Source organism: Sander lucioperca, chromosome 14 (assembly GCF_008315115.2).
Source record: "Sander lucioperca isolate FBNREF2018 chromosome 14, SLUC_FBN_1.2, whole genome shotgun sequence".
NCBI lineage: Eukaryota > Metazoa > Chordata > Actinopteri > Perciformes > Percidae > Sander > Sander lucioperca.
Window position 1 is genome coordinate 29,459,559 of NC_050186.1, and position 22,168 is coordinate 29,481,726.

Consider the following 22,168-nt stretch of genomic DNA (forward strand, 5'->3'; position numbering starts at 1 on the left):
ACAGGCTCTCCCACACTCTCTTTCTCTAAGCTCTCTCCTTCTGTTTCCCATTTCTTCCCCTTTCCTCCTTTCTCCCGTCCTCTCCTTTGTATCTCGAAAATGCGGTCTCTGTCTGTATTCTTCCTACCTTTCCCGTCCGTCTTCTCTTTCTTTCGCCCACCTCGGTCTCTCATTTTTCCCTCCTCTGATCTTTCCTCCCTCCCTGCCAGTCGGCCATGTGTAGTACTTTTCCCTCAGCACTCAGCAGTGATTTGATGCTGCGCTTCTCTCGTACACTTTTGGTGCGAGTGTACGTGCGCTTTCATGCATGCATGTGTGTTGCACTGAGATGCTATGTAAAAAGGGCCAGCAACGTTTGTTCTGCCTCCGGAACTTATCTCAGTTTCATGTTGACAAGACCCTCATGATCCTATTTTACAGTTGTTATATCGAGTCCGTTTTAACCTTTTCTTTAATCTGTTGGTACGGGAACCTCAGCATCAAGGCCAAAAACGCACTACCCAGAATAGTGAAAGTGAGCAGCAAGATCTTGGGGGTACAGCAGAGTATGCTAGCTGATTTGTTCAACAGACAAGGAAGGCTGAAGCCATTCTGTCTGACAGCGATCACCTCCTTTACTCGGAATTTCAGATTTTGCCTTCTGGCTCTAGGTTCAGATTCCCTGTGATTAAGAGCAACAGGTACAAGCACTCCTTCATCCCCACAGCCATTTCACTTGTAAACTGGGTCCGGGGGAGGAGGTAGTAACCCCCCAATTCACTTGGCAAAGTGTGTAGTTTAGTTAGCGATATAATGTGGTAGAGCTGGGCAATATATCGATATTATATCGATATCGTGATATGAGACTAGATATCATCTTAGATTTTGGATATCGTAATATGACATAAGTGTCGTCTTTTCCAGGTTTTAAAGGCTGCACTAAAGTCAAGTTATGTCATTTTCTGAACTTACCAGACTGTTGTAACCGTTCTATTATTTGCCTTTACCCACTTAGTCATTATATCCACATTACTGATGATTATTTATCAAAAATCTCATTGTGTAAATATTTTGTGAAAGCACCAATAGTCAACACTACAATATCGTTGCGGTATTGATATTGAGGTATTTGGTCAAAAATACCATGATATTTGATTTTCTCCTTATCGCCCAGCCCTATGATGTGGCTGGTGTGGACGGTGATGATGGCGGTGATTATGCTGATGATGATGATGATGATGATAATGATGATTATAATGATTAAGTCTATGCTGCTGATGGGGACAGTTTGTGTTAGGATGGAAGAGATGTTGATCATGTCTTCAACATGTCTGGTCACTTTGCACTTTATTTTGGGTATTTGTAGATTTGTCCTCATTCTGACCCTTTTTTAGATGTTATTGATGCTGTGCTTTGTACACTTGGAAATGTCAAAGTCGGTCACCAGTGACTAAGGTCCCCCCCCATCGCCTTCTGAATTGTATGACTATGTTGTTTTTCATGTATTGTACCATGCTGCAAAACCAATTTCCCTCTGGGGACAAAATAAAGTTGAAAGTTGAAGTTGGAGTGCTATCATGAACTCAACAAATCAATTCCCTCCAGTGTCTTGCACTGGCAGAACTAGGCTGAGAACTCCAGTCTGCTTTCCACTGCAGGGTCTAACGGAGAGAACTGGGGTTTATTTATTATTCATCTAATCCCCCCCCCAAAAAAAAAATGTTTTCTCTGATTCAGTGCTGCATCTTGTTACTTGCGGAAATAATTAACTGGGCTGTGCTGCGTATCAAATACACAAATAATGCTCTTATGGTGTGTTGCTTTGTTGATCCTTGCAGCAGGTTAGTTTGTGCTTGCTAACTTCATGGAGGTTTGAGTGCAGGGTCAGATAGAGAGCAGGAGCATGCCTGGAGAAAATATCAGGATTCAGGATTTTGCTTGGGAGATTTCAAATTGGAAGTAACATTACTTTTGCTGAAATTTGTCGTGGTCTTGCTGTTAAAGAGTTATAACACGTTCAGGCGTCAAACAAGTTGTGTCCTCTCTATCCCTTGAAATGCGCAATTTTTTTAGACTTTCTCTACTGTATGCAGTGGATTTCTCACATTTGCCATCCCTCTTTCTTTCTTCATCTCTTCTTCTGTTATTCTGTCTATCTCTTTTAAGGTTATAAAGGTAATAGAACAAATTCCCAATCTTGTGGTGCATGTTGCATCATCATATTCTGTTATTGCTAAATACACACAGACAGAAGATCAGTGTTGTTCACTGTGCGGACCAAATTTTGTCACCTCTTCTCTAACATCCTTTCTTTTGAACAAATTTAAAAACTGATCCTCATATTTTAAACATGAATCAACATTCAGTAACTGCTCGACTTCAGATTAACAGGTCTAACAGGGTGAGAAATGATTTTGCCTCTGATGTCATCAAACTGTTCAATGCTCAGGATGAGTCCATTGATGATCAGTGTTCCATAAAATACAATTCTGTATGATGATGATGATGTTATTTTAACCATCGACAACTGGAGTGGAAGATGATGGATGGACATTTAGAAGGCTTTCACATCAGGGACGCCGATCGGAGTACACTTGACCCCAAAATCCAGTTTGTGTGATTAGTGTGAACACAGTGTACCGTCCACAGCGTGCCCAGGTCCACTTGAAAAGGTGGTCTCTGGAGTGTACATGTGTACTCATGTACGGTTTGCGGTGTGAAAACTAACTGTACTAAAACTGCTATTTAGAATGTGGCGTCACAACTATTCGACCTTCCCGTTCAAACGCGACCGAGAAAGGATCTCTCTGGTGCTTGCTTGAAATTTGGAAAATAAAACAATAACAAGAACAACTGGACATTACACACAAAAATTATGAGATTTATGGAATAATTTGAGACTATTTAAATGCAAGTGGGAACAACAGAACAATTTCCTGACAACTTAAAGAAGGCATAATGCCAATGTTGACTCCATCTGGCACATTTACATGATGGACTTAAAGTGCTTATATTATTAATGTGCATTTTCCCTTATTGCATGTATTTGTATACGTTTTATGTATTTTTTCATGTTTTATGTTTGAAGTGTGGGTTTTACCTAGCAGCGAGACAAATTTCTAGTTGGAGTGGGCTCCAAGTCATCTTTTCGTAGGGGAGGATTGAGAATGAACATGGGAGATTTCACTGCTCTGGCTGGTCTCCAATCTGCTAACCCTAAACCTTATGTACTGCCATGTAAACTGGGCATTACTCGCTCACTCTATGTCACTCCTTTTCTCTCAACGTCTAAATGAAAGGAAACTCATTTGTTAGCAGATCCTGCGTACTGTCCTGATATACTGTATCATTTTTTAAAATCCTAACTTCTATTTGTCTTTGTCCATCCCTCTGTCTGTCTGCAGGTCATAAAAGCAGTGGAGGAGAGCTACAGGTTGCCGGGTCCTATGGACTGCCCTGAGGCTCTGTACCACCTAATGATGGACTGTTGGCAGCGAGAACGCAGCAACCGCCCCAAGTTTGATGAGATTGTCTGTCTACTAGACAAACTAATTCGCAATCCCAGCTCATTAAAAAAATTGGTCAACTCTTCACACAGGTATGAATTCACCCCGCAAAACAACAACGTATCAAAAACATCACAAAGTTATGTTAAGTCTTTCATTTTGAAGAAAATCTATTTTGAGAATTTACTGATTTTAATGTTGAAGCCCAACACAAATATTTATGTTTTTGGATTTAAGCAGTAGATGGCCAATCATTACGCTCAATGGTGTTTTAAGCCCCCAACGTCGACTTCAAGGCACCTAACCCTAACCCTAATTTTAACCCAAACCTAACCATTGCCTAATCCTAGTGCCTTCCAGGCAGCGCTGCCTGGAAGATGACATTGAGGGCTTAAAACACCAAACACCAATCATTACACTGATATATGAATGAGATATACATATATTTTTTTTTATGTATTCGATGTAAGAATGAATGATCACACCTACTTCTAGTAAAAGACTACTAAATATAATTTTGTGTTGATTTTTTCAAGAAGAGAGATATATGTTGGTTTTCACCAATTTTTTTTTTATTTGGAAAATGCAGTGTTTTAATTGACCAGCTTAAACACATCTCCACAATCTAATAGACTTGTCACCGTTCAGACACAATGCAAATAGAGTCTTCATTGAAATTTTGTATAATTAAATCATATCATAGTCTCTAACTGCTGCATGCCTGCAAAGAAGAGGAGAGAAAGAAATGAAAGTGGCTCTATTTTCTTAAAACTACGCATTAGTGTGAATTGAATTTTGTGGGGTATCTTTTGATTATCAGCACATTTGAATATTCAATGAGTATTTCCCCACTATACAGTACATGCATTGCATTAGTGTATAATGGCATGAAACGGCTTTTAAGTGCTCTGAAGCGGTCATTTAGTCAGACACTCTCATTACCTGGTTTTCTTTGCAGAGAAAATGAAATGTTGTGAAATCTTTCTCTTTTCCACTTACACACACATTTACAAACACACACAGGAGCACAGTTAATAAATCAATGCCATATCTAACAGCTCATGCAATAACATATGACAGTTAGCCAGATTAAAGGGACGCCAGTCCTCGTTCGTGACATGACACTCCTGTTCTAGCGCCAGCGTGGAGAATATTGTTAGCTTGCATGGACATGTCTGTTTGACAGCATGCAGAGCTCTGTTAGCATGGTGAGTGAGCTGAATGACAAAGAGTTTAGAGGGGACAGCATTTCCAGCTTTGCATAACTAGCATAACGAAGCCTCACTGGGAACTGTCAGGACTTTTGAGCTCAGCACTGGGCTTCAAAATGTAGTTGATTGTGACAGGGAATCCCTCTCCATAAAGGTGCAGTAAGTGATGCTGCGCAAAGATTGTTGATATTTGAACTCAACTGCCAAACAAATACAACTCCCCTTTAATAGTCCTTAAATCTACTTCTACCACATCCTGATAATGGGTATTGTCTGAAATAATACATGCATGATCTTGTGTTTTAATTTGATTATGATCTTAATCTTTTTTTTTTTTTTTTTTTACTGTATCTTAATTTCATATGTACCAGGGTGTCCAACCTGTTAGTGGAACATGCCAGCATAGAAGGGAGCTGCAGCACTCGGAGCCAGACCGTAGGGGAATGGCTCGACTCCATCAAGATGGGTCGTTACACTGAGCTCTTCATGGAAGGAGGTTACTCTTCGCTGGAGACAGTGGCTCAGATGACATCAGAGTAAGGCCACACACATACAAACATACAAGTACTAGGACAATCTAGACATAGATAGTTTTGGGTTTAACTACTCAGGTTTTTAGATATGTGTCTAAGTTTTCTGCAAAATTACATTTAAAAAGAATTAAGTTGAAAATAGTTATTAAACCTCGTAGTTCTCAGTTTCTATAGGGACTATTTCTTAGTGTTAGAATGTGGTCCTTACGAAAAACTTTGGGTGGACTACATGATCCATATTAAAATGACACCAATCAAATGTGCAATGCAGCACACTGAACACATCTTTCATTATCACATTTTTTTCTTTAGTTAGAGAACATCATTACAAAATGTTATGAAGGTCAAAGCAAAATGTGAATGCAGGATCTAGTACGAGTTTGCAAGCCTGTTTAAAAGTTGTAAAAACAAGCCCCCTTTATAGAACTTCTTCTTAGAATGTCTTTTGAAACAGAAATACTTACAGAAAATCAGTATGACTTCTGAATGAATAACTCAGGGACCATCCAAAAACTACCTTATCAGTATTATGATTTTTTTTAATTGCTTTAATCAGGATATCTACAAGAGCTGAGCCTAATAATATTATATATTGATGATTCTCTTACTGGCAACAACACTGCACTACATCAATAAAAAATATCTTTTAAATAAGTTAAAGGACAGATTCTTTTATCACTTGCATATATTTATTTTTATTTGTTAGCAGACTGCTTGATAAATAAGGGCTTGTTGTTTCTGTGCTGTTTTACAGGGATTTGCGAAGAGTCGGAGTGAACCTGGCCGGACATCAAAAAAAGATAATCACTAGTATTCAAGAGATGAGAGTGCATATGAACAACACCAACTCTACTGTAAATATCTGAAGCATATGTACAGGCACGCGCACACACACACACGCACAAATACACACATATGAACACATACACAATATATGGACCTAGTATGTGACAAAAAGACTCCGATTTGCTGTTGGACCTAGAGCGGCTTAGCACTTTTTACGGACAAGACACCCAGTCTTTGTGGATCTAGACTGAAGGATCCACATTTTTGTGGTTTGTGTGTGTGGCGTTTGCTTGTGTTGTCATTGGGAATATTTAACATTGCAGCACTAAAACCAAACTGAACTGAACTGGGTGGTGCTACACGAAGGGAAGATGATGGCGAGCTAAACTGAACAGAAGATTTTTCATTCTAATTATTCCATTTGTGTGAATCTTGCAGATTCTGATATATCTGTGCACTCTGATTCTCTCAGATCAAACGTGAAACATAGACCGCAGATCTGGCTCTGAGAGCAACCAGCACTTTTTGGCTGTATCACAAATATGGGAGTTTCATGCAGCAGGCTCAAACTTTTTCAGCCTGTCTCAGGTCTCTCACAATGGATCTGAACAGTTTCTCTGGCAATTTTCTCTGGAAGTACAGTTCCATCACGAGTCATTGAATTGAACATCATTAATGGACCAAGAGCATGATGTTCATTAGTTTCAGTCTCAGCTTTGGCATGCTGATGTGCTTTGGATTTAGTTTTAATTTAGTCTCCGGCAGGTCTTCATGCGACCAGACTGCAGTTGTAACCCAGCTGGGCAACTCATGGATGGCCCAGACTCATATTCAGCATCATACACGTCATGATCTTCCAAAGTGATGCAAGACAAGAGTACCTAATGCAACCTACATTGTTTAAAGAGGCTGACTATTAAAATACAACAACGTCTGTGACAAGGGAAACCATCTTGTTGAACTACAAAAGAAAAATGTGAAAAGCTACAAGGCTGTAGGCATTGGGATACTCTATAACTGTTCTTCTGGCTGAATGTATAGCACTACGCAAAACACAACACTCAGTTGCAGCATCAACCTGTTTTGTTTGATATGGACATGCTGTCAAATAGAATGTGGCCATTATGGTCCCTAAAACCAGCTTCTGAATGAATCTGTAGATGTATAGGATATTCAGCTGGCTTTCTGTCATCTTTGCTTTGAAAATCTGTAGGAATCTCCACTAAGATCTTGATGGGTTCCTATAGAGCTAATTCAGCTATCAACTCCTGAACCATGCAGATTCTAAATTCAAATTGCATCATGTAACTGGACACTCCATGCATGTTTTAGTGGAACGTTCACTCCGATGCAGGGGAACCTTTGTTAAGGTTCTTGCAACATCACGCTTTCAAATCAGCTTCACTCAGAGTCTAGAAGAACTGTTACTGAGATTCTACTGGAACTTTTGCTCGGACACTAATGGATCCTTGGGAATTCATGGAAAGTTCAGTCAATACTGATGGAACATTTGATCATGTAATAATGGAACTGCCAATCAGATTTTAATGGAAAGAATCAGCCAGATTATAGTGGGACTGTTAAATGCTATTCCAGTGGAACCTTCGCTTAGATTCTAATGGAATCTCTACTAGGATTCCAATGCAGCCTTCACTCAAGAATGCACTCCGGTTTTCATGGAGCCTTCACTTAAAACCCAACAACCTTCAGGTACCGCAGAAAACCTTCAACAATCTGTTCAGTTCACCATGCCGTAGAGTCTCTCTCCACCACATCTCTACCACACCACAATAAACCTCACTCTTACAGGACTGCAGAAAATAAGGAGGCAATATTGATCAACTTGATAATCATTTATTTATTTATACATGTTCAAAAAAAGCGATAATGAGTATTACGTAGACAGTTTGATTCATCATATTACTCTCTCTTTGACTACTGAGCAGCTCTGCCTACATGTCTTTCATGTATATAATGTATTATAAATTTAAAGCAGGGAGCATTGTTCTTTATTCTTCCATCATGTGGACATTGAAGTTGGTATTGGTCAAGCATCATCTCAGAGTAGTACACATTAGTAAATAGTGACAAATATTCTAAATCAGCATTCCTGCTACATAGACCTGGGCCACTGTAAGGTGGGAGCAACCAGCATATCTGTCCCCATATAAGGGAGCCCAAAAGGGTATGCAGAACTATAAAATATTTATGTTATGTTGTACGTGCTTGTGTTTCATTTTAAATTTTGGAGCAAGACCTAGAGATATTTTTAGTGGTCATAAATGAGACAGGAATAAATACTCTGTCTCTAAAAGCCGGAGCCAAAGTGTGCACAGGGATTGGTTCTTCTTCTGGTATGTTTTAAAGGTATACAATGATGTCAATGATCAAGCCCTTGCTTTAGTTCTCTTTAGTATGGTATGTAATACATTGTTACTCAGTGCTTTATTGTTAAAACTTGACCCTTTTCACCGTTGTGTTCACCTAAGCAGAGTTCTGACAGTATATATATCCTCTTTGCAGATGACATGCTCATATTTTCTTGGTTATAAACAGTGTACTGCTAGTGCTGGGAAAGTGGAAACGAAATTAGATTGTAAAACTAGTTTTATAAGAAGTGGTATTACTTGACTGTATGAAAGGCATAGAAAAGCACACAAGAAGAATGTATGGTTTTAAAGGGGTATTTCACTTTTTTAAAGGATATGTTTCCCTTTTAAACACTCAAACCTCCCACTGATTTTAAGAGGAGTCAAATTAAAAGGCCTCATTGGCGGAAGAAAGCCACCACACTTGGGCGTTTAAGCTTTGCCATCTGCTGGTCAAGATCCTACGTCTTGACTTTTTCATAAAAGAATGTGAGTAGGCAATGGTCACAATTGTTATTCTCCATGGTTATGTGTTTTTAAAAGTCGAAATGTTCTACCAGAGTGAAAGTTAGCTTGAAAGGTAAACATCTGCATAGTCCCTTTGGTCTCCATGTATCACTTTGGAGGTTTGGCTCCAGCTTGTGCGTTAATATATTACATTGTAGTTTTAATGGTGGCGAACAAGAGTGGTTTAGCAACATTAGATCTGCGGTTATGTGGTTTTTGTGGTTTTTTTAACCATAGTGTACTTTTTTATTTAAGCAGGTCTTATTCTTGTCTTCAAAAATGCAACCAATGTAGATTATTGTGGCTATGCAGATCTTTAATGTAGCGGGGAATGCATCAATAATATGGTGCAGATTTTATATTGGACAATATAAGGCATGTACAGTGAAAGTAATTGTGCTGGGTGGTCTCCTCAGTCATATGAATACCACAGGCGTTTTGATGAAATTGTCCCAGCATTTTAAATCCACCCAAATTTCATGGTATTGGCTCTTTACAACAACACTTTTCAACTTAATTTTCAACCTAAAAGCTATGCCTGGGGCATGAACAATTGGTGAATAGTACACCCTTATAAGTGCCTCTCATCTTTCGAGCACCATTATTTCCTCCCGCGCCAAAATGCTATGCCCCCAATTGTGCCCCAACTTTCTTTGTATTTACTTTTTGCAAACAATATCTACAGGCAATGAGAAGAATGTCAGACAATGTGTATGTTGGAACTAATTTAATTTGCACTTTATGAGAAATCTGTTGACCTTTTTGTTTGACTAAAAATGTTTATAGGTAACTGAGTTTTTCTTAATGATTTACTATACGATTACTATAATGACTGTGTTGATTATATCACTCCATATTCTCAGTGCTTCCCATAGTGTAAAATTTGACAGTTAAGCACAAAGCATTGGTAATATTTTTAAAAACAAATCAAAGCTATATATATGGAAAGCATCATTGATGTAGAGCACCAATTTCTTGTGTACGGCACAACGATACACCTTCAGAACGTAAGCACAGGGTGGGACAGAAATCTTTAAGGACAGTGAGCGGATGGTAGCCTTTGATGTCAACAAACTTCAGCCAGACATTTTGTCTGAGTGTTTGTGGCATTTTAGCATTACCACTGCAAAGTACAAAAGTGTGAAAACAGGTATTGATTTCTTGTCATTGCAAATAACAATACATATAAAGTTTGGTTGATAGGTGTTGCTGCGCAAAACATCTTTATTCATTCAAATGATTTATTCTCAGCACTTTTGCAATGGCATGATTTTATTCTGGTCAGCTCTTCTTAAACAATTTTCATTAAGCAGGAAGAAACAAAGCACAGCAAACCAGCAGAGACTTGTAAAGATTTATTGATGTGTTGTTACTCTTCAATGACTGTCAGCCGGAGCTTCATCAACCATGCAGTGAAGTGTTATGCAGGAGCCAATTTTTTGGTGTCAAATTAAGTTACGTAACACGTTTGATGTAACATCTGAATAAACAACTTTGTTGTTTGAAATTGACTTTCAGAACAGGGTAATTTGTTCACATCAATATACACATTAATTTCCATAACAAGTTCTTGCATTTGTACATATTGGAGTTTGTTGGAATTGGCTCCATAATAAAAGCACTGCATAAACCATTAGAAATGAGGTTTGACTGAATTCTAGCAAATGTACAAAAGCAATACCTGATATTAATAGCAAAAAATAATATTTGCATACACAAATGCATGGGTATATAGCAACCATAAAAGGTTGCACTGACATCTGACTGGTTTTAAGACACTTTATAATGATGACAAGCATAGTGTTGGTGTCTTAAAGCCATTGACAAACCACATTGTGGGAAAAAAAACTGTTGTAAGTTGAAACCTTTACAACTGATATAATGAAATCACAGACACCACTGTTTGTGTGAGATTTGTGCAAAAAGTAAAACCTTCAAATGCAAATTTGCCGTGGGAAAAATACTTCTTTTACCAATGGCCCCGCCCACTTCACAACTGTATAGTTAACTTCTCAGGAAGTGGAAAATAGGTATTGGGTCATGGACATGTGGTTTTTGGGAAAAATTTGCAGTTTTCGCTCAAAGTATTAACATACAAAAGCAGGTATGTGGTTATTAGGTTTTTCCCATCAGGTCAAAGACAACGACCATGTTATCAGTAACTCACAGATAAGGTTTTAAACAACTGAATAACTGTTTTGTGATTCTTTTGAAAGCACAGTAGAGATACTATTGATGTGCTATTGGTTTGTCTTTGAGACTGTCATGTATTATGTTTGTGTTGATGTTTTTGTAGTGTGATATCAAATTCTATATTTTCGCAATAAAATTAAAAAATCAACTCCTGAGTTAGCTGTCATTGTCTGATGCCAATGCATGACAACCATGCATAGGGGGTTCATAACTTATTGCTTTACTGTATGTGTATTGCACCAGTATTACCAAAATTTGTACTCATGTTCTACTAACATACCAATTCACTGACAGGCAATCCCGTTCACTGACATGCAAAGAACTGTGACCGATGTAGTGTGCTAACTTCCGCATTAAACGTCCTTGGAAGGCTTGCCACAGAGTTTGGTTCAGACATTTATATTCCTCTAACAATTAATTGTGATAACTTTGGTGATCCCTTAACTTCCCCTCTTGTGCCACCATGAGGTCAAACTTTTAATTTGTTCAATAATTTGATACTACTTTACCTGCAAAATATTCCTTTCAACCTCAACTGTTCTTTATTTGGTGCTAATTAACAAATATTAGCATGCTATCGCACCAAACTAAGATGGTAAACATGGTAAACATGTCACGATAATTAACACTACACTTAGCAGCAGGTAACGTTAGTCTACCGTTAGCTAGCTGCTGGATTAAACAAGGTTAAAATGCTGACAGCTAAACAGTGTAAAGTGTGACTGTATTTCACTGTGTAGGATTCCAACACTGGGACCTAACAGTCTGTAGCTACCGTTGTCGGAAAAACAACACAGATGTTGCGTTCACTTGAAACTCGCCTCGCCAGCCTCGTGCTGCATTCAAAGTTATTGTAAAATACCCTTTTCCCATCCAATGGTTGTTTTTGTCATTTAACAGGAATTTACTGGTGAAATATAAGTTATAATAAATATACTTATAAGTTATAAGTTATTGTTATTACATTTTTAATAAATCATTTAATTTTGATCCTGTGGCCTTAGCAATAAACAAGCCGTTGTTTAATGTCGCCAACTGTTGCCAACTTGCTCCTTTTAAAAAAAAATATATATATATAAATTATATATATATTTTTAAAACTTTTTGAAAAGTATCGGTTTAGGCACCGGCACCGTTTTAAAAGTATCGTTTTAGCACCGGTATCGGAAAAACTCCAAACGATACCCAACCCTAATCAGCAGCATGTTAGCATTATCATTGTAAGCATGTTGGCATGTTGACATTAGAATTTAGTAGGGCTGCACCCGACTCAGAATTTTGTCAGTTGAATCAGATGTGGCCGTTCAATACGAATATTTGATCCTATTTTTTATATAGATTATCAAGCAACGCTTTATTGAACTGACAGATTTTTTAATGGGATTGCAGGACGTTCAGGGTGACAAAGACGTTCACGTCATAAAGTAAACAAGCCAAGTTATCCCTCCCAGCTAATGCGTGCTAACTACGTGCCTAGGGTAATAAAATATAAAGGCGGCTCTGTAGTCTGAACCAGCATGAACAAAGATGGCTAACACACTTTTATTAACTCCCATATTTAATTTTTTATTTTTTAACTCCCATGTTGACATCAGCAGCGTATAATAGTACAGCTTCACCTCTTCCATTTTTAACTTTCACAATAAAAGCCCCACTTAAATTCACAAGGCAACTTAATAAAATAGCTCACACTACGCTAACAAAAATTTTTCCTGACACTAGATATCAAACAAAACTACTAAGACTATATCTTAAAAGCAGCTGTGAGCTGTAAATTCTCCAGTTCTAAGCAGAAGGAAGACTATAACGTTATCTTGGAGCCTGCCCGGGCAAAGCCTCTCTTACTCCGGGCAGCTGCCTCCGTCTTACTTACCCTGGGTCCGGTTCCACAGCTGTGGACCGCAGCGTGAAAGCAAGGAGCGCTCACTCTGCAGCTGCATATCTCTGCAGTTAGGAGAGTTGCACACTGACTGCCAACAACAACAACAACAACAACAACAACAAAACGACTGCTCGACTTGAACAATCTCGATCGACTTAGGGGACACCAACTTATGATTCGAACGTTGGACTTTCAGGGTGCAGCCCTATAATTCAGCTCAAAGCACCACCTTACAGCCGCACAGAGCCACTAGCAGGGCTGTTGATTCTTCGTACTGCTAAGCGATGTCCTCAGTGACAAAGCCATGCATGTTTTGAGTTTACCTAATGGAAAGTGGCAAATGTCATAAATACAAACATTCATCTTGCCAATTTTAGCAGGGATTCTGATTGATTTATATATCAGATTTTAATTAGTAATGACATTTTTTATGGATGCAACTGTGTGAATTGCAGCTTAACTGTTATTGCTGTTCATTTTCACCAATTAATAGATCAAATTACAGGCTGTAAACTTTGTAATGTGCTTTGCTTGGATTTGTGATCTGTTTTTGTGTTTATATCCCTTGTTGGTTTCTATGTAATGAGCTATTTTAGCCAAACAATCTAATTGCTGAAAGATGTTTCTCACCAATGCAATTAGACATGGTTTATTGGTTGAGATTCCAAATTGTCAGGGAAACAAGGGAGCTAGTTAGCTATTTTTCTCTTTGTCTAGATTGAGACTGGGAGGGGAGGAAGAAGGGAGGGAGGGATTGATGGAGACAGATGGATAAATGAACACAGAGAGAGTTTTTTGATCCACAAAGCAAATCAAATATTGCCCCAGTAAAGAAAGTGTTGTGCTGAGCTATTCAGTAATTGCCAATGGTGCATCGTGGCTGACAAAAGAATCCAGTAGAATACAGTTCATCGCCGGGTTATAGTGATTATGAGCTGTGAGCTTCTGTAAAATGTATGATGTTTTAAAACCTGATGATGCAAGGCCAGGCAATGATGTGTCTTTCAGATGCATTAGCTGCTGATGTCAGCAACTCATGTTTTTGTGTGTTCGCTCCAGGGTGAAAGCCTAGCTACAAATTAGCGTGCTGTACAAGACTATCTGATTTTACATACAAAATCTTACACAGAATGTGGTGAATTGTCATTATGGAGCATCTCTTCTTTTAATCCGTATGACAGGTTTTACAGTAGAAAATAATTTGCTTAATCGCCTTTGCAATACATTAAAAAAAATCGTCCTTTCATGATTTTTCCCATAACCTTGAACCATGTGAAGGTGACGCTGAATTCTTACAGCACTACAGTAGTTTATATGTGAATATCAGCTGTGTGTGTGTGTGTGTGTGTGTGTGTGTGTGTGTGTGTGTGTGTGTGTGTGTGTGTGTGTGTGATGTCAAATCATGCCTAGCTGTTCTCTGGGGGAATCCACTGGCTCAAGGTGATTATTACACTCACACACACATACTGTAAAGTGTATGAAGGTGAAATTAGCCATCACACCATCAGCGTGGCTATTACCAAAACCTTTGTATCAGCGGCTTGAAGAAAAGAGCTGCAGGGTGTGTGTGTGTGTGTGTGTGTGTGTGTGTGTGTGTTGGGATTGCAATGGGGCCATATTCCCACTGGTGCTGACTGGGATTGTTCCTGGATGGATGGAAGGGTGTATCGCTTTGGGCAAGCCTGGCTGTCCCTCTCACTGTATGTTTGCTTGTCTTCACATAACCACCCGCCTGCTACTCTGCCTCTCTCTGTTTTGACCGGCTCCGTCTGCCCGACTGCTACATGCCTGTACATCTTTCTATCTGCATGACATTCAGTTTGTGACTCTATTAGGTTTTCCTGTCTGGCTTTCTGCTTACCTTTACATCTCTGCCTCAGTCTGCTGCTGTCTTTACGGTCTCGCTGTCTATTACGTTGTCACTGTGTCAGTATCCCAGGGCACGATAAAGTAATTTTCTATTGAAGAGGTGTCAGTGGTCGAGGCGTCCCGAGGGTCATTTGAAAATCATTGCAGATATGTCTCTTTAATCATTATGAATGACTTTCAGCAGAACCTTAGCTGTCAGTTTAGGCGTGATAGTGTGGCTGTCTGTGAATCTATGGGTTTTTGTGTAAGTATATCAGAATGTAGGCATGTCTGTGGGTAAATGCATGCATTTGCATTTCTGTATGTTTGTACTCATGTGCATCTACATTTGTGCCCGTTACTGCATCGGATGTTTGATTTGGGTGGAATGAATGTGACATTTTATGCTAATTCTTTGTCTAAAGAAAAAGATGACTATATTAGTCCTGTAGGAAAGGGGTGAAGGGAGTACTTAGCAGTCAAAAGCTGGTGTGGGTGCAGATTTTGAAATGGCAGTGCTGCTTTGAAGCAGACTTGACCTAGCTTTTTAGAAAATGCTGAAACTTGCAGGGAAAGCTGTGTGGGGTTACGGTCACTTTAAATTGTTTTTTTTTTCAGGAAGGAATGATCCTCTGAGTTGAAATACCTGCTTGTGTGTGCATCTTTTAGTGTGAGCATGCTTGCCTATTGTGTAGATTACTGTGAAAAGGCCCATTAGAGCAAGTTCCTTGCATTAAAATCTCATTTGATATACATATCTGTGAAATGCAATGTTTTTTAATTCTTCTTATAAATACATATAAGGAGAGTAACAGTCCACTTGCCATCTGTCAGCACTATAAGGAGTTCTAGTATGGGCAGGTTTTAGGAGCAGATATTGTCATTGATAGAAATTTGAATTTCCACTCATAAAATTGAATAAGAAAACAAATGTTACTCGTATTCTCCTGGAATCATGTTTTTCTTATGTCCAGGTCCTGGCCTCCTAGCTGTCAAAATGTAATGTTTAAAATCACTTCTGATGCAGATGCGAGCTCAAGGTGCACATTGCCAGATAAAGCTGCTCGCCGCCGTGTAGCAGCCACCCTCAACACCCATTAAACTGTTAGAGGAGGTCTGACCCAGACCATATAAGCTGCTGGTAAATAGCCTTATCCATTCTGCTACTGATCCGAGAAGCCTGCCATGAGAGGGCTGTGTGATGTCAATTGGCTGGCAAGGACACACATTTACACACACACACACACACACACACACACACACACACACACACACACACACACACACACACACACACAAAAAAAACCTCGACAGGACTAGCAGTCTGGCAGGTCTTTGTGTAGCACTGGAGATAACTCGACACACACATTGGCTCTCTGTCTTGTTCTCTCTCTTTCTCTCTTTCTCTCTTTCTCTCTCTCTCTCTCTCTCTCTCTCTCTCTCTCTGTCTCTCTCTCTCTCTCTCTGTCTCGCCCACAGTATCGGTCTCCTTCATACAACGGCAGCCAGAGGGACGTATTTGTCACTTGCCCAGATGTTTTTCCAAGGTCCTTTATTCATGCAGTCAATCATATGAGCAGAAACGTCCCTAATGTGAAGTCCCTTTGGCGCAATGGTTCTGTGTGTGTGTGTTTTGGTTTGTGTATGTGCATCCATGCATGTGTGTGTGGAAGGTCCATCAAGGTGAGATGAAAGTGCATTTGACCTGAGACACGGGGGGGGGGGGGGGGAATACATTTATAATAACGGTAATACCTTGCACACAGTGTGCACACACACATACAGTTGCTATTTCTCTGGTCTAATGAGGTCTGTCACTCTGGCAGACACACATACACACAGGTTTTAACTGACTTGGCCAGGCACACACTCTTTGTTCTTATTTTCTCCATGAAATCGAGCATCTTTATCTGATACGATTTCATTCACGATTCTCTTGACTGCTTACAAACTCATTTCCATGTTAAGTGATGAAATCTTCCGCAATAACTTTATGAAAATGAACGTGCTGTGATGCGAAGAAGAATATGTCAGAATTATTGCCGATATGTCTAAATAAATGAATACACTCTGGTCATCTTATAGTTAGACCATATTTTTCTATTTCATGTTCCTAAAGTGGTAAAGTGGTAAAACAAAAAAAAAAAAACAGCAAAAACTAAGGAAAAAGGTATACAGGATTTGAAATTGTCTTTGTCAAACCTTGCATGTATGGTGTGCACTTCCACATTTGGAGGTTGCCAGCCCCCTCAACCTTGCTCCATAATGAAGAGGTGCTGCCTGCCCACTGAGCTGTCTCGTCAGATAATTATTTTGACATTACCCACTGAGAGCTGGAAGGAAATTATCCTCCACAGCGTCTGCTTGCCATACATTCTCCAACATGCATGGGTACATTTGCACTGTGCGCGAGTCCAAAAGGTGTGTGTATGTGGAGCAGTGATGGGAATAGCATGTTAGAAATAGATCATCACTTTACGTTTTGTTGTTATAAAGGTGCCTGATTCAATTTAATCATGTAGCAGTTACTGATCAAAGTTTTAAACACAGCACTTACAAATATGCTGCTTGTTTTCTGGGCTGGAGGCTTCAATCCAGATGTTTTGGCTCTTCTTTATATCAGATTCACTACAACACCCCTGCTTTTCACATGCAGAGCCCCATAACTTTGTTTATTAACCTTGTGCTATCCCTCCCAGTAACGCTTTCACAGTGCACATACTCATTATTCTGGCTGGGTTTAGGATGTTGCATACAGTAATGCAAACCAGCAGCACCCCTCTGTGAAAGCACCCTGAGGGAGAGCAGGGCCAGATGTTTCTCACAGTTTGAACATGTTACCAGATTTTTGGTTTGTGACTTTAAAAATTAAAACATTTTCCCTTGTAGATTTTTTAGTAAATCAATTGATCTTTAGCAATTTGGGAGATTAAAATCTGCATAAATATGTTCAATTAATTCTAGTTTAGATCAGTTGAGTTAAATGCAGTGGAATGTAATTAGGTTAATTTGCGCTCATTAAAATCCAATCGATTCCGTCAGTCAATAACAAATCCTTTGATCCCAGGAAGTGTTGGTACGGAAGACGACAAGGCTCACATTTCAAAATGTCTTGACTTACAGTAGAGCACAAAAATGTGAGGCAGTATTTCTGTAACTTTTACAATAAAGTAATGTTACGAAAAGCAGGACCAACACTTTCTATAGTACATGATGTGAAAATGTGTGGTTTTCCTCAGATAAAGTGGAGTTAATAGCTGCGAGAATGTCTTGGTGTCTGAGAGAAACACCCCATTTATCTTAATATTCACTGTACTCTGCATAGACAAACTAATGACTGCAATGCATCACCTGGATATTGTATTTCAATAAAAAGTGTGTGTGTGTGTGTGTATTAGAGCGTGTGACTGTTCTATTTCTTGGTCGGTCTCCGTGTATGTCTGTTGCACATTTGCAAGTATCCTGCTCAGTATCAGATATGTGTAATGCATCATATATGTGTAATGAAGTGGCTCGCAATCCAACGTTGTCTCCTTGAAACTCTGTTGAAACTATGTAATTTATTTGAATTGTGAGGTACGTTCATTGGCTAATGCACATGAATTGCCAAGAGTAGTGTGACACTCGTGTAGCACAGGAAAAAGTAAGCAATTACTCTCTAGCGAAGAAATAGGCCTATTAAAAGATGTGGATTATTCTGTGAGATGGGCACACAGTCTCTGGTGAGTTTTTCAAATGTAATTTTGCATTGCTTTGAGCAGCACAAAGGAAAATCCATTCACCTCCATTCTTTTGGGATGGCAGCAGAATTGTCAAAGAAAACTATTTTAATACATGGGCAAATAAAAACTAAATTATGTGTATGGCTGAACTTACCCTTTGATTATTCCATCCATTTAGCATTGCGCTCCGATAACATTGTCACTCACTCACAATGGACAGTTTAGGAATGACAATCACTGACAATTCGGTTGAAGAGTCAGGTGTGTTATGCTGGTGTAAGCTCACTGCTTTCTAACACCACACCCCCAATTTTTTTTCCAATTTCCAGGTGACATCAGTGACTGCAGATGGAAATTACTTAATAGCTAAATATGTCATAATGTATCTTTTCTCATCTTGAGATTACTGTTTTTTTGCATGGTCCTTGTTCAATAAAAACTAATAACATTTAAAAAAAAATCTATCAGACTTCACACAGATCCCTCTGGAGCCATAAAAAGGCCTAATTCATTTTTTCTTGTTACATATGCAGTATAGGACCTGTAAACAGACTTTGATATGTATGATCAGTGGAATTCCCCTATCTTTTACCAAACTTCATCTAACTGCTCCATCTCCACTTTTCTTTGTGATTTTAATTGCCTAAAGACAAATACCTCAATTACCCAATACTTGAGTTGCCTCAAGCAGATATTGCAGTACAGAAAATAGGCAAATGTCAACAGTTTGCAGGTATGTTCAAAATGAAGGTTTTGCTGAAATGTTGGTTAACAAAAATACCCAATATTTAGTTAGCTAATAAAAAATAGTTCCATAGGAACACAAATCTCTGAAAAATACCTTTGCTTCAAAATAGTGCTTGCTAGAGTGTGTAATGAGTCATTATTTATTCATGTTTGTAAAATGACAATTGATTTTGTCCCACAGCAAGATGGGGCTGCCAAGGGCCACAACAAAATGCACAGATAGAGATATGAATGAAGGACATCCCAATCCCAGGCGATCAGTTATCATTCCACAGCTTAGGACGAATCACTTTGATTCTTTGATCACTTTGTGTTTTTCCCTTAGTGATATTCCCCTAGAGGGACTTTCTTCTTATTTTGTACTCTCACTGGCAGGAAAAATCGATGAATGTTTGAATTACTTTGAACGGATGAATTTGTCTGAATGGATAAAGACTGACTGAATGAATGATGATAAGGTTAAGACGAGTACATTTCAGAGCACACAATGCAAATGTCTTTCACAATGCAAATGTCTTTAACATCTGTCTGAAGTAGAGTAAAGAGAAAGTCTCGACTGCTTGACCTCATTTGGCGCAGCGGCTGATTCTGTCTCATGTTGCATTTTACTGCAGTCAAAATTTGCATACGGTTATTAAATACAAGCATGTATATGTGTGTTTGAACCCATTTAACTCAGTGTCAGACCTTCTGTAAGTGTACGTCGTAATACATTCAGAGTCCATTAATGCCTGGGAATGAAACAGAATCGGAAACACACAGATGCATGCACATACACACACATGTCTGCGCAAGCGCGCTTACACGCTGTATGTCTCTGATAGCTTCTATTATCTAGGTCTCCCTCCTGGCTGCACATCAAACATGGATGAGCTCCAACCATAAAAGGCTCCATTTTCCTTTGATTTATACAAGGAATAAAAATTGGAAAGGTGAAAAGTCCAAACCATACATATTTTATCAGCCCGCTGACACCAAAGGCAAGACGGAACAAATTTTAACATAGAGCAAAACTTAAAATAGACCATGATAGGATCAAAAACAGGAACTGCAATACTGAACCTCCTGACCTTATTGGCCGAAAGCCTTCCAACCTCATCATGTATCAACAGCAATGTGTGTCTGCAATGGCACACATGAGTACATTTTAAACATTTTACAAGCAAGTTTCACTTGATTAATTATTCAAATTATGAAACACTTTCTATAGTTCTTTTTCAGATATTGAGTAAACATGGTCTGTTTTTTGATTATGGGTATAAACACATGCAACTGATGTCTAGACAGCAATGTAAAAAGGATATTTTATATAAGCTTCAAATTTGTCTTGACAGCGCAGAGATTGAGTAAATAAATACTGTTTTAGCATCAAAAACCAGCCCTTAGGGTCCAGTTTGTCTTATGTCTTGTTTAAAGACCATGGTGATTACAGATCAGTACTCTGGCAATGAAAAGCTTTATCTGTGTCCCAATAGTGTTTCCACTAATAGTTCCTATGGCAGCAAGGGTGGAGGCTGGGTGGTGTGTGTGTGTGTGTGTGTGTGTGTGTGTGTGTGTGTGTGGTGGTACGTTTTCTCCAGATGTGCTGACCAACCATTGATAAATGAATATAGTGAAATGATGAGTTCCTACAGTAGCTGTAGTCGCTTTCCAATATGAGAATTATACAAAATTAGAGCAAATATATTTTGAACATGTACTCTGAGCAGTTAACGTCTTATCGTATCAATGCTGCATGTAATACAGAAATATTTGTATTGTACCCCTTTAAAAATGCCTTCCCTATAGTTCATAAAATAACCACATTTTTGTCAATTACTGTCACTACAAGTTCAGTTTTGGCTGATTCTGTTTGGTTTGAGGATAGCTGGGAAATCACATGGTCTACAGTTCATGTATCCAATGAATACCAGATGTGATTTTTTTTTTGTACAATAATAATCTTTCATGCACATAAGTCTAAATTCCAGAAAGTAGATTAAGCCTATGTTTATACATTTACAGAATGAATCTTCTGTATTCTAGATATATTGATTAATCAACTCGATGTCATGTATTCCCTTTAGCCTATGTTTAGGTAAATTACACTTTTCACTCCATATGCTTTAATACTTTTGGTAAGAGCTCCCAAATCACAGATACCAATAACACCACCCATGCAGGCACATTCACCTCACCTTTCTTTTGTTAGTTCATCCCCAGGCCTCTCCACCTAGTCTCCCCCCATTACAACCATCCATCTGTACTGTACACCCATCTGCACTCCCTCCCTCCCTCCCTCCACCACTCTACTCCCATCCATAAATCGCTCCATACGTAGCCCCACTACCATCCCCACTTTCCCTCCCTCGTCTCATCCTTCCTTCCTGCCCCCTCTTGTTCCCACTCCCCATGTTCTCCCCTTCCCCTTTTCTCCATCCATCCATCCTGTCTGAATAATGCAGTGGCCACACAGCTGCAGTGCCATTGTCCCTGCTTCAATGTTAATGTTGTGTCCTTGTCACAATTATTGGGTCACTATCATCCATCACCGCTAATCATTGTCATACAGATACATGGACAAACAAAACACATGAGACGGAGAACAAAGGCACACACGTGTACAGTAGAGAACAAAGGTGCACATGGAACAGGGAAACGTGTTTTGGTTTATGACGCTCGTGTTAAATTAAATGATGCACTTTGAAAAGCCAAACACAACAGGAGCTTTAATTTTGGCACTGGAACAGATGCCATATGCAAAATGTATAGTGGATTGAAGGAATAAATATGTTTGTCTGTGTGTTCAGGGAATGTTGTTAATTAAACTATGTGTAAAAAGTACATCAACTATTTTCATCATGATTTTTTTTAAATCACCTAAAGTTCTTCTGTGTCCAATAGCA

The 22,168-nt window shown here is 38.9% G+C and overlaps 1 protein-coding gene across 3 annotated transcripts in view; it reads left to right on the forward strand.

Annotated features, from left to right (window-relative positions):
- The window catches only part of LOC116045127 (ephrin type-A receptor 5), a 75,340-nt gene extending 60,527 nt beyond the window's left edge, over positions 1 to 14,813 (forward strand). Inside the window, exons 17-20 of one of the 3 annotated variants that reach the window (XR_004895012.1) lie at positions 3,384 to 3,577; positions 5,068 to 5,232; positions 5,984 to 6,758; positions 14,802 to 14,813. Coding sequence is in view for 2 of the 3 variants with exons in the window: in XM_031292642.2 (XP_031148502.1) it covers positions 3,384 to 3,577; positions 5,068 to 5,232; positions 5,984 to 6,095 (471 nt within the window). In the remaining variant the exon portion in view is untranslated. Of the gene's footprint in view, positions 1 to 2,230; positions 2,236 to 3,383; positions 3,578 to 5,067; positions 5,233 to 5,983; positions 7,495 to 10,799; positions 11,233 to 14,801 lie in introns of those variants that run through there. The other 2 variants (XM_031292642.2, XM_035991489.1) reach the window with 2 other exon arrangements.
- Positions 14,814 to 22,168: the final 7,355 nt, after the last annotated feature.